The 13,508-nt window shown below is 48.6% G+C and overlaps 1 protein-coding gene across 1 annotated transcript in view; it reads right to left on the bottom strand.

Annotated features, from left to right (window-relative positions):
- LOC122933724 (saccharopine dehydrogenase-like oxidoreductase) overlaps window positions 1-13,508 on the bottom strand; it is a 136,069-nt gene that overhangs the window by 110,763 nt on the left and 11,798 nt on the right. Inside the window, exons 2-3 of the mRNA XM_044288695.1 lie at window positions 4,949-5,058; window positions 6-86 (exon numbers count right to left, since the gene is read on the bottom strand). Of these exons, the coding sequence (XP_044144630.1) occupies window positions 6-86; window positions 4,949-5,058 (191 nt within the window). The remainder of the gene's footprint in view (window positions 1-5; window positions 87-4,948; window positions 5,059-13,508) is intronic.

Here is a 13,508-nt window from a genome sequence, read left to right as displayed (position 1 = left end):
CTTACCTGGGGTTCTCCACTGATATCAACAAAGTGCGCTCCATTCTCAACGCAGGCCTTTACCACAGGTTCACCGTAAAATTTGTACTAAAAAAACAGAAAACATACATTCAGAAGCCAGATCCTTCATCATGTCTAAGAAATCTACAGAACATAATCCATGGATTCTGGACAGCTTCCCACGTCTTTTTATCAGCAATAAAGATGTAAAATGAAAGAGGAAAGTCAGGCGTCTTCACTGCAATTATTATTTTCTTTTTCATAAGTGGAAATGTACATCACACTGTGAACAATACGTCCTTTATAACATAAGGGACGAGGATCTAGAAGCAACGCAGACGAGGGCTAAGGGACCGGCTCAGATAACGACACTCACTTCTCACCTACTTGGACGTCCCTCCTGCAGCTCACATTTACACAATCGGGCACATTTATTGACAGGTACCGACCAAGTGCACACCATTTGCAGATGCAGACCCATTCACTTGAATGGGTCTGAGATCCGCAAGATACTAAAGAAGAAAATTAAAAATATTTAGTATAATGCCGCCTGATTATGCCAGACACTACATTCCCAGATCTTATGTGTGGGTACACATTCCAAAGGTGGGGTAGCACTCACTTGGGTGAGGGGCTATAGATTAGACAGGATGAAGAATGTTTTGGTAATGGGTAGCAGATGTTGGCTAGGATGAACATGGAGAAAGCACACCATGCATGCATATATCCAATAGGGTGGAAGAGAGAGTTTGGGTTGAGATGGTTATGTGTATAAGATGAGTGTGGGACTCTCCCCCTTTTCCTTTGAGCGATTGAAGCTGTTAATGCTCCCAGCTAGCTGCAATAAACCGTATTCTTCCTGAAGACTACGTTTCCTGAGTGGTATCCCACAACAAAACGTTCCGCACCGCAAAAAATAGAACATGTTTCGTAGTGCTTCCATGAGCTTTCGATCCGTGCCTCCACACCGCGCCTTATCTTGCGGATTGTCGACCCATTGAAGTCAATGGGTGTTTGCAGGCCACAATATTGGCAAGGGGTATGAGCGCTTAGTCTGACCTCTGGTGGTTCTTATTCAGTAAGGTTCATATTCACTTAGGTTGGTATATTTTATTTGCGCATGAAAAATACGGTAGCTGCTGAGAAAAGTTGCACCGTCTCCTTGAGTACGAATTTTAATGCAAAAAAAATTAGCAATTTACCCCTCAAAACGGTTGAATGAAAATAAGCCAGCCGTGGAGTAAAAAATTAGACTGTTTTTGTGCCTAATTGATGCGTAAAAAAGGCGCACCTACATAAATAGATCAATAAAAAGTTGCAAAAAATAGATAACTCTTGAATCAATCTAAAAATAGTCGATTGAGGCGCAAAAGCCTCCAAAACAGGTGCACATTTAGTAGTAAATGTGACTAATACAATTAGACTGCGTAAAATAGATTTTTTTTTTAAAGAAGGTTTTTGGACGTGTCCCAAGCACAAATCGTCCTGCTATCAGAAATGACTTTTGTGGATAACACCCTGTTGCACACTGCATACCTGATATGCAGAGAACTTTGCCCGGTAGAGTCATTCTCTGCTGATTAGAGCTCCACCAATCTATTATCAAATGATGTCACTTCTGTGGTGGGTAAGAGAAGAGGTGAATTACACTTTTACGATGCTGCTACATTGCCCAGGACTTCTATATTCTCTACACAAAAGGGCAGATCACAATAGACTTTAGCTGTCGGACTGAATTTTTTAGTGGCATTATCGTCGGCCATATTACTGTTTTTCTGTACCATCTCAGGAACAGAAAAAAACAAAATAATGTAAAACGCAGGATATATTACATGGAGGACAGCCATACCACCCAATGGACCCCACTATATTATGAGGTCCATCAGGTTTCAGTCACTTATCGGTAAAAATAGTGCTGCAGCATGGCATTTTTGATGGACTCTGCCCTCTGATATTGGGTGATGCCCCTGGGATTGGAAGATGCCATTGGCTGGTAATATGGCTGAAGTGGTACAACACACCTTAGACCCAAATGGGGGGGGCTGCTCATGGATGCCCTGCTGGCTTACTGGCTTAAAGGGATTCTGACACCAAGTTTTGGGCTATAGAGCTGCGGACATGCACGGCTAGATTGCCGCTAGCATATCCGCAATATATCTGTCCTATAGGGCTGTGTGCTTTTAATTTCTTTAAAAAATGATTTTATAGATATGTAAATTAGTCTTGTATGTGTCCAAGGGGCTGTACTAACCTTCCTGAAGTGCAGCCACGCCCGCCTGTGAAGGAGCCCAGCACATCCTATGTCCTCCGAATTTCCTCCTTTCATCAACTAAAGATTGCCGTAATCTCGCGATGCGCGAGCTCGCGCATGCGCAGTGCCGGTATAGTGTTCCTTCACTGTGCTGGCATCAGCCTCAGGGAAAGAACTGCGCATGCGCGAGCTCGCGCGTGGCGGGATTACGGCAATCTATAGTTGATGAAAGGAGGAGATTCGGAGGACATAGGCGGTGCTGGGCTCCTTCAAACGGCGGGCGTGGCTGGGCACCAGGAAGGCTAGTACAGCCCCTTGGACACATACAAGACTAATTTACATATCTATAAAATCATTTTTTTTAAGAATTTAAAAGCACACAGCCCTATAGGACAGAAATATTGCGGACATGCTAGCGGCAATATAGCCGTGCATGTCCGCAGCTCTATAGCCCAAAACTTGGTGACAGAATCCCTTTAACATATGGGCATACAATAGGAGTCCTTGTTAAAAACCTCACTGATTTTTATTAGGCTACTTTCACACTAGCGTTTCTATTTTCCGGTATTGAGACCCGTCATAGGGTCTCAATACCGGAGTAAAACGCTTCAGTTTGTCCCCATTCATTGTCAATAAGGACAAAATGTAACTGAAAAGAACGGAATGCTACAAAATGCATTCCATTCCGTTTGGTTGCGTTTCCAACCGGAGAGCAAACTGCAGCAAGCTGTGGCTTTCTTTCTGTCATGGGATGCGGAGCAAGACGGATCCGTCATGACCCACAATACAAGTCAATGGTGACAGATCCGTTTTCTCTGACACAATAGAAAACAAATCTGTCCTCCATTGACTTTTAATGGAGTTCATGATGGATCGGTCTTGGCAATGTTAAAGGGGATGTCCGGGTTCAGAGCTGAACCCGGACATACCTCCATTCCCCCCCCGGCAGCCCCCCTGACTTGAGCATCGGAGCAGTTCATGCTCCGATGCTCTCCTTTGCCCTGCGCTAAATCTCACAGAGCAAAGGCATTTTTTAGGAGATCCGGTGATGTACGCTCTCCATGGGGCTGCCAGGAAGCCTGGTGACTGATGGGCGGGCTTTAGCCCGGCAGTGTGTTATTGAAAACAAAAGAGCTAAATCGCGCAGGGCAAGGGAGCGCATTGGAGCATGAGATGCTCCGATGCTAGCCTCAGGGGGGCTGCCTGGGTGAAAATAAGGGTATTTCCGGGTTCAACTCTGTACCCGACAACCCCATTAAAGATAATACGACCGGATCAGTAACGGAAGCGTTTTTGCTGAACCCTGCCGGATCCAGCAAAATCACTAGTGTGAAAGTAGACTTAGGGTACTTTCACATTAGCGGCAGGCATCCGTCCTGCCGCTAGTTCACTTGTGCGCCTGGATTGCTGCTCCGTCCCCATTGACTATAATCCAGTGGCGGCGCAGCACCGCACGGTGAGAGGCAGCCGGGCTTAAAGTACTGCCTTTTGCAGTGCACTGCAGCCGGAACAGCCTGCCGGAGTCCCCTGCCGCTAGTGTGAAAGTAGCCTTAGGCGGTGTGGCGAAACCAACCTCGCCACTGTGTTTTGGAGGGGGCTGTTTACCAGCCTCCTGCCCTGGGATTATGGTCCCTTAAGTTATTGGGTCTTAAGGCACTTGGGACGGAGCCCTCTGTCCCTGGATTGCGTCCTTTGCCTTACTTGCTTGGATGAAGCACATGGTGAGAACAATAGATAGCGGCCATTTTAGCTCACAGACACTGTTCTGACTTTTCAACACGGTGCTATCTTGCCTGTATTTGGTGCACAGAGACATCATTCAGTAGTTTGAAACTACGAAACAGGGGACACATTTATTAGTGACTATTTTCGGTATAACTTGTATATTTTCAGTGTAACTGTATCTTCCAAACTACTGAACGGATGTGGGTGAATTTTGGACATGTGGCTCACCCAGATCCCCCGGTTCCGAGGATATATTAGTTATGGGGCTATTGCATGTTTTGGGGTTCAAAAGGGGGTTGCCCTTGTGTTCAAATAATCATCATCGGCAGAGGGGAGGATTTTGTGTGGGTGTGTTTCTATTGTCCTATTGTCACATTGTGTGTTTAAATGGTGATGTCTGTCCTGTTGTCTCCACGTGTGTATTGGTGATCTCCCCTTTGTCCTAAGAGATAATTGGATTGCCCTCGGTTGTCTCCCAGGCAGAGAGGAGGAAACCATGATGCATTGTGGGGATGTTTTGTATCTGTTCTGTATTTGCAAAACTGTAATAAAAACCAGGCTGGGTGTGCCAGCACATCAGAGCACTGCTTGACCCTCAACACAGAGCCTTGTCTCGTTATTGGGGGGATTCCCTATATGCTGTTGGAGACTGATTGCCAGGAGTGTAAGCTGACAATGCTTTTCCTGTTCGTCTGCTGACAGCTATTTGCGAGGTTCCAGTTTGGAGTGCTATTTTGTATCCAGTTCGGGAGGTTGGTGTTCTGCAGTAGCTGTGCCTGTCTCTCAGAAAGGGGCATATCGCCTAAACGGATTTTAACCCCTTGTCTGCTGAAACGGTCCGTTACAGGCGGCATCATATTTTCAGCTTTTGGTAGCACCATGTCATCAGAGCAGAAAAGGATTTGGCATGAGAGATAGCAGATAGAAGACAATGGTGGCAGTGACTGGCGTCGTACAGCCGTATGATACTTACTGGACCCACACAGTCGAGAACAACGGAGGCCTTCTTACACATGTCATTGAGGGAGGGGACGTCACTAATGTCGCAGATTATAATGTCAATGGACTTCAGCTGAGGCTTTCCTACAAATGAATAGACAGACACAGTGACTGGTACTGGAATCAAGACTTCTCACAGGGTTACAAAGACTAGCAACTGGCGAGCAATAGGTTAAAATTATCCATGTTCAGCAGAGCTGAGTTTGACACTCTAAGCTTTTCTGTGGTATCACAATGTGTTATGAGTAGAGTTGAGCAGACACCTAGATGTTCGGGTTTGACAGGTTCGGCCGAACTTCCGAAAAAAGTTTGAGTTCGGGACCCGAACTTGACCCCGAAGTTTTGAGCACTAAAATGGCTGTAAAAATGTCATAGAAAGGGCTAGAGGGCTGCAAATGGCATTAAAATATGGTTAAGAGCATGGCAAGTGCTCTGCAAACAAATGTGGATAGGGAGATGACTTTAAATAACCTAAAATAGGTTAAAAAATAATAATAATCTTGACCTAGGAGGACGAGGCCCATATGTAGTAGGGGGTTGAGGAGGCAGTGGATGTGGCGGTGTAGGTGAAAGCAGCAGTGTAGGCTACTTCCTCCACTGCCGCTTTCACCTACACCGCCACATCCACTGCCTCCTCAACCCCCTACGACATATGGACCTCCCCAAAACATTGGGAAATATAACCTGTGATAACCCCCTCCAGTCATGCTAAACACACGTTCAGACAATACACTGGCTGCAGGGCACCTCCAAGGCGTAAAGGGCAAGCTCAGGCCATGTGCCCAATTTGGAGACCCAGAAGATGAAGGGGGCAGACCCGTCATTCAGTACGTGTAGGCGTGTGCACACATACTGCTCCACCATGTTGGTGAAATGCTGCCTCCTGCTAAGACGTTCCATATCAGCTGGTGGTGCTGGTTGTTGTGGCGTGCTAACTAAGCTTTTCCACATTTTGGCCATACTAACTCTGCCTTCTGAGGTGCTGGCGGTACCGCAGCTGCGTTGGCGACCTCTTCCTCGTCCTCTGCCTTGGCCTCGTGCTTCCACTGTGCCCCCGCTGTCAGGTGGAAATGCCACCAGCAGAGCGTCTACCAGCGTGCGCTTGTACTCGCACAACTTACGATCACGCTCCAGTGAGGGAATTAAGTACGGTACGTTGTCCTTTTAACGGGGATCCAGCAGCGTGGCCGTCCAGTAATCAGTACAAGTTAGAACGTGGGCAACTCAGCAGTCATTGCGGAGACACTGCAGCATGTAATCGCTCATGTGTGCCAGGCTGCCCACAGGCAACGAAAAGCTGTTTTATGTGGGAGGTGTATCGTCTGTGTCCTCTGTATCCCCCCCATCAACGCACCAGTGATGGCCATGAGCTGGTCTAGGTGCCACCCTGCTGTGAACATGGTTCCTCCTCTTCCATATCCTCCACCTCCTCATCCTCCAGAACTGTGCCCTGGTGTCACGGATGGTGTTGCAGAAAACTAGAAGTCACAAATAAAGATCCAACTGACTTGATCCCAAACTAAGGAACATATGGGTGAGCCTTATAAAAGCCCTAGAGCTCTCCCTGACTGCTCAGCCCATGCAAAGCTCTTAATGATAGAAAATTGCATGCCCTCGTACCTAGACTGAGTGACACCTGAAAACCCTACAATAATGAGGGAACACGATCACCGGCTCCCTGCACTTAATACGGAGGGAGTCAGGGTCACAAATAAAGGAAAAGACTTAACTGAGGAACCAGCAGTTGCATCTAGCAGTGAGCACAATCCAGGAAGTTGTATAAACCGCAAAGTGATGCAGTATGGGAGGGGATATAAAGGGATGCAATCAGTGCAACTAGATGACAGCTGACAGAAGGAAACAAGATGACAAAATGAAACCAAAACAAAAGAACCTAAAGCAAGAGGTACTGAAGAACATCTGTCAGAGCTTCTCAGAGATCTGGCGGTGACACCTGGCTGGACAATTGTGTACCTTGGGTTTGTGGGTGCAGGAACCCACCCTCGGAGCCACTTGGGAATGACTGGCCGGAAACCCTACGAAATGATCCCTCTTCCTCCTTCTGTGCCACATCCTCCTCCATCATCGCCAGGAGCATTTTTTCAAGGAGGGATAGAAGTGGGATAGTAACGCTGAGAACGGCGTTATCGGCACTGGCCATGTAGGTGGAGTACTCGAAACAGCGCAACAAGGAACACAGGTTTTGCATGGAGGCCCAGTTATTGGTGGTGAAGTGGTGTTGTTCCGCCAAGCGACTCACCTGTGCGTGCTGCAGCTGAAACTCAACTATCGCATGCTGTTGCTCGCACAGTCTGACCAGCATGTGCAAGGTGGAGTTCTACCTTGTGGGCACGTCACATATGAGGCGGTGAGCGGGAAGGCCAAAGGTACGCTTCAGCGCTGACAGGCGAGCAGCAGCAGGGTGAGAACGCCGAAAGCAAGCACAGATGGCCCGCACTTTATGCAGAAGCTCTGACATATCTGGGTAATTTTTAAGGAATCTCTGCACCACCAAATTCAGCAGATGCGCCAGGCAAGGGATGTGCGTCAAATCGGCTAGTCCTAGAGCTGCTATGAGATTTTGCCCATTATCGCACACCACCATGCCGGGCTTGAGGCTGACTGGCACAAACCACTCACCGGTCTATTTTTCAAGGCCCGTCCACAGCTCCTGCGTGGTGTGGGGTTTGTCCCCCAAATAGATAAGTTTTAAAACTGCCTGCTGTGGTTTACCCCTGGCTGTGCTAAAGTTGGTGGTGAAGGTGTTACGCTGACCAGATGAGGAGCTGGTAGAGGATGAGGAAGCAGAGTAGGAGGAGGAAGCAACAGGAGGCAAACTGAAGCGCCCTGCAATCCTCGGTGGTGGAAGGACATGTGCCAAACTGCGATCCGCCTCAGGCCCAGCCGCCACTGCATTTACCCAGTGTGCTGTTATGGAGATATAACGGCCCTGACCGTGCTTACTGGTCCACATATCCGTAGTCAGGTGCACCTTGCCACAGATGGCGTTGCGCAGTACACACCTGATTTTGTCCCCTACTTGGTAGTGCAGGGAAGGGATGGCTCTCCTTGAAAAGTAGTAGCAGCTGGGCACGACGTGCTGTGGGACAACCACCGCCATAAGGCCTTCAAAACTATCCGTCTCCACCAGACGGAATGACAGCATTTCAAAGGCCAGTAATTTAGAAATGCTGGCATTCAGGGCTAGGGATCGCGGGTGGGTAGGGGGGTACTTCCTCTTCAGCGTTTGGGAGATGGAGAGCTGAACGCTTCCTTGGAACATTGTGGAGATGCTTGGTGACCCAGGTGTTGGTGTTGCTGGCAGATCCTCTGTTTGCGGGGTGGCAGGTGGCACTGTCAGAGGTGGATAAAGAGGCCGAGACTGCAGCAGAAGAGGAAGCAGGAGGAGCCAGAGACCTTTCTTGGTTTTTGAGGTGTCTACTCCACTGCAGCTCGTGCTTTGCACTTAAATGCCTGTTCATGCAGATTGTGCTCAGGTTGAGAACATTTATGCCTTGCTTCAGGGTCTGATTGCACAGCATGCAAACCACTTGTTTCTTGTCGTCAGCACATTGTCTGAAGAACTGCCACGCCAGGGAACTCCTTGGAGCTGGCTTTGGTGTGCTCGGTCCTTTGCTGGGGTGGGCAGTAGCAGGTGTACTGTCTAGAGGACGGCCACCCCGCTTTTGCACCTGCTCCCTTTTCTGCTGTGCTGGTGGCTCTGTACGACCACCGTCTCTTCCTCCGAACAACAAAGGTCACTCACATGACCTTGATTCCATGTGGGGTAGAGGACCTCATCGTCCTCCACATCATCTTCCACCCAGTCTTCACCCCTGCCTTAATTGTCGGTCTGCACACTTTCGAAAGCCCCAGCAGTTGGCACCTGTGTTTCGTCATCATCCGAGATGTGCTGCGTTGGTCCTCCCATGTACTCATCTTGAAAGATAAGTGGTTTGGCATCGATGCACTCAATCTCTTCCACTTCTGGGGCAGGGCTAGGTGGATGGCCCTGGGAAACCCTGCTAACAGTCTTCAAAAAGCAGAAGAGACTGCTGCATGACTTGGGGCTCAGACTGCTTGGCTGATTTGCAAGGGGGTGAGGTGAAAGACTGATGGACATCGGCTGCAGGTGCCAACTGTGATCTTTCAGCAGAAGACTGGCTGGGAGACAATGTGAAGGAACTGGATCCACTGTCAGTAACCCAATCTACTATCACCTGCAATTGTTCAGGCCTCACCATTCGTAGAGCAGCATTAGGCCCGACCAAATACCGCTGCAGGTTTTGTCGCCTACTCGCACCTGAGGAAGGGGTTTCACTTGTGCGTGTAGCTGGCATAGATCGACCACATCATCTCCCTGCAACAGGAGCTCCACCAGCAGCACCAACGACCTGGGCCACGTCCCTTATTTGACGCTCTCCTCATATTTTTCGAATTTAGGATATTGCCCTAAATGGGTGTTTAATTAATAGTAGAATAGAATGACAGTATGCAAAGGGTGTATCTCACACGGCCTGAACCAGTGTAGGCCTGAATTAAAGATTTCTTTGCCCAAAATGGCTGCATTTCAAATACCTGAATCAAACCCCTGTATGTAGCGGGTGTATCTCACACGGCCTGAACCAGTGTAGGCCTGAATTAAAGATTTCTTTGCCCAAAATGGCTGTATTTCAAATACCTGAATCAAACCCCTGTATGTAGCGGGTGTATCTCACATGGCCTGAACCAGTGTAGGCCTGAATTAAAGATTTCTTTACCCAAAATGGCTGTATTTCAAATGGCTGTATTTCAAATGCCTGAATCAAACCCCCTGTATGTAGAGGGTGTATCTCACACGGCCTGAACCAGTGTAGGCCTGAATTAAATATTGGTGCACCAAATGGCGGTATTTCAAATCTCTGAATCTAATCCAAATGTATTAAGGGTGTATCTCACAATGACATATGCAACAAAGACTGCCAAATAAACGTTTTTTTACCCAAACGGGTGTTTGTTTAATAACTCAATATGGCAGCAGTATATAACCCAGGAAATCCAAACGTGCTTATGCTGCAAGGCCTGAAATATTGTGTATTTTGCCCCAAAAAGGGTGTTTTAATAATGAAATAATATAAGCTCTGTATATATTAAACTTGAATTTAACACTTGCAGATCAGGAAAATACAGTTTTTTTGGCAAAAAAGTGTGTTTTTAACCACTTCAACCCCGCTAGCTGAAACCCCTTTAACCGCCTCCGGACCGCCTAACGCAGATGTGTGGTCCGGAGGCGGCAGCGCTGCGCACAACGACGCATATACGCGTGAGACGCGAGATGACGCGCTATGCGGCCCGCGAATGTGCAGTTCGGGCCGGCATTTCGTAGAGGACCATTTCGTCATCAGCTTGCCAGCCAATGATCGCGGCTGGCAAGCTGATGATTTTCAAAAAATCCAATCAGAGAGCCAGATAACAGATCATATTTGTAAACGATTAATGCAACGATTAATCGATGTAATCGATTATATTCGATAACTGGATTCGTTGTCGACGAATCCAGTTATCGAATAATCGCCGATTCGTTGCTATGCGGGCGGGCGGTCGCTGCATCTTTATTTTACCTTTTTACAATGACGCTCCTGTAACAGCCAGGCAGAGCGGACGGCGGCGTAACGTCACTCACTCACGTGACACGCCTGCTCCGCCTCCTTCATTCATGAAGTGGGCGGAGCAGGTGCGTCACGTGAGTGAGTGACATTACGCCGCCGTCCGCTCTGCCTGGCTGTTACAGGAGCGTCATTGTAAAAAGGTAAAATAAAGATGCAGTGATTAGTCAGACTTATAAGCATTGGGGTCGGGGCTGTTATGGGGAGGGGGGAGGATCTGTCTATGGCACTGCTATGGGGAGGGGGGTCTGTGTATGGCACTGCTATGGGGAGGGGGGTCTGTGTATGGCACTGCTATGGGGAGGGGGGTCTGTGTATAGCACTGCTATGGGGAGGGGGGTCTGTGTATAGCACTGCTATGGGGAGGAGGGGGGGGTCTGTGTATAGCACTGCTATGGGAAGGGGGATCTGTGCACTGTTATGAGGAAAGGGATCTGTGCACTGTTATGCCCATAACAGTGCACAAATCCCCCTCTCCATAACAGCGCCACCCACAGATCCCCCTCTCCATAACAGCGCCACCCACAGATCTCCCTCTACATAACTACGCCGTCCACAGATCCCCCTCTCCATAACTACGCCGTCCACAGATCCCCCTCTCCATAACTACGCCGTCCACAGATCCCCCTCTCCATAACTACGCCGTCCACAGATCCCCCGCTCCATAACTGCGCCGTCCACAGATCCCCCTCTCCATAACTACGCCATCCACAGATCCCCCATAATAGTGTCGTCCACAGATCCCCCATAATAGTGTCGTCCACAGATCCCCCATAATAGTGTCGTCCACAATTTGTTTTAATATGGCCTTTGAGCATCATTTTTCAAGTAAGATCATATAAACCTCTCTGTTTTGTAATTTTGTCGTTTTTCCCGATTAATCGTAGAAATTAATCGGCAACTAATCGATTATTCAAATAATCGTTAGCTGCAGCCCTAGATCTGTTATATGGCTGCCTGCTACTCTGCTGGTTCTTTTCGTCGGTTGGATCCAGCAGAGGAGCAGGCTACACAGTGAGTACACCAAACAGCACACTTTAGCCCCAGATCACCCCCCTGAACCCCAATTAACCCTTTGATCACCCCTTGGTCACTTTTGATCACCCAGTGTAAACTGTCACTTTTTTTTTTCACTGGTATTGACCGTTAGGTTTTAGGTATAGTTTAGGCCCCTTGGTAAGGTAGTTAGCGATCAGTTAGCGCCCAGCCCACCGCACCGCAGTCCGTTATTCGCTGATTAGCGTATCGCTAATCAGCATTTGTACTTTTATAGTATCTGGAAGTGATCAAAACTGATCACGGTCAGATCTATAATTGTATTAGTGTCACTTTAGTTCGCCCTCCACCCAAAACGCAGTGTTTGCCCGATCAGGCCTGATCGGTCGCCCACATGTGCGTTCACCCACGCCCGCCCCACAGTTTTTTTTTTATCACTGCACAATCACTTTACACGCACTGCGGCGATAAAAAAATCTGTTTTGATATTTTTTATCAACCGCAGCGGCCTCCGGTACTTCGCTAGCCTCCCCTTTGTAAGACAGACTTTTTTTTCTTGGGTAGTCTCAGGGAATACCCCTAAATTTAGTTGCCCAAAATGTCAAACAGGGGGTATTCCTCTGAAGAGGCCTACAGGCTTCTGACCCAGTCGGATGAGGAGTGGGAACCCTCATCTGATGAATCCAGTGGGTCAGAATACGAACCTGTAGAAAGCAGTGGTTCTCTGACCCAAAGTTCGGACGAGGAGGCTGAGGTCCCTGATACCACCAGGCGTACCCGGCCCCATGACGCTAGACCACAGGTTGCGCAGGATCCGCTTCAAGAGCAGCAGAGTGGGGCTGGTGCTGTCGGATTACGTGGTGAGGCATACACCAGCAGCCCAGCCCTCCCTGGACCTAGTACCAGCACTGCCGTACAACCTGGTGAAGTAGCGAGCACCAGAAGGGGGGTTGAAGCTGGTACGGTGGCACGTGCAGTAGTGACCCCGTCACAGCCACCGCAAAGACGTGCCCGTAGAGCCCCTAGAATCCCTGAGGTGCTGGCAAACCCTGATTGGCAGTCCCCAACTTCAGCCGCACCTGTAGTTTTCCCTTTCACTGCCCAGTCTGGAGTTCGGGTTGAGACAGCTCAGATCGGTTCGGCCCTGGGATTTTTTGAGCTGTTCTTGACTGCGGAGCTCTTAGACATAGTTGTGGCCGAAACAAACAGGTATGCCACACAATTTATCACCGCTAACCCGGGAAGCTTTTATGCCCAGCCTTTCCGGTGGAAACCAGTCCAAGTTTCCGAAATTAAAACTTTTCTGGGCCTCCTCCTCAACATGGGCCTGACAAAAAAGCATGAATTGTGGTCATATTGGTCCACGAACCCGATTCATCACATGCCCATGTTCTCTGCTGCTATGTCCAGGGCACGTTTTGAGGCCATCCTGCGTTTCCTGCACTTTAGTGACAACACCGCCTCCCGTCCCAGAGGCCACCCTGCTTTTGACCGGCTCCACAAAATTCAGCCCCTCATAGACCATTTCAACCTGAAATTTGCAGATTTGTATACCCCAGAGCAAAACATCTGCGTAGACGAGTCCCTGATACATTTTACCGGGCGCCTTGGCTTCAAACAATACATCCAAAGCAAGCGCGCCCGGTATGGGGTCAAATTGTATAAGCTCTGTGAAAGGGCCACAGGCTATACCCACAAATTTCGGATCTATGAGGGAAAAGATCAGACCCTGGAGCCGGTCGGTTGCCCTGACTACCTGGGGAGCAGTGGGAAGACAGTTTGGGACTTGGTGTCACCCTTATTCGGCAAGGGGTACCATCTTTATGTGGACAATTTTTACACAAGTGTGGCCCTCTTTAGGCATTTGTTTCTATAACGGATTGGCGCCTGTGG

Source organism: Bufo gargarizans, chromosome 4 (assembly GCF_014858855.1).
Source record: "Bufo gargarizans isolate SCDJY-AF-19 chromosome 4, ASM1485885v1, whole genome shotgun sequence".
Taxonomy (NCBI): Eukaryota; Metazoa; Chordata; class Amphibia; order Anura; family Bufonidae; genus Bufo; species Bufo gargarizans.
This window is presented reverse-complemented; position numbering and strand designations above follow the sequence as displayed.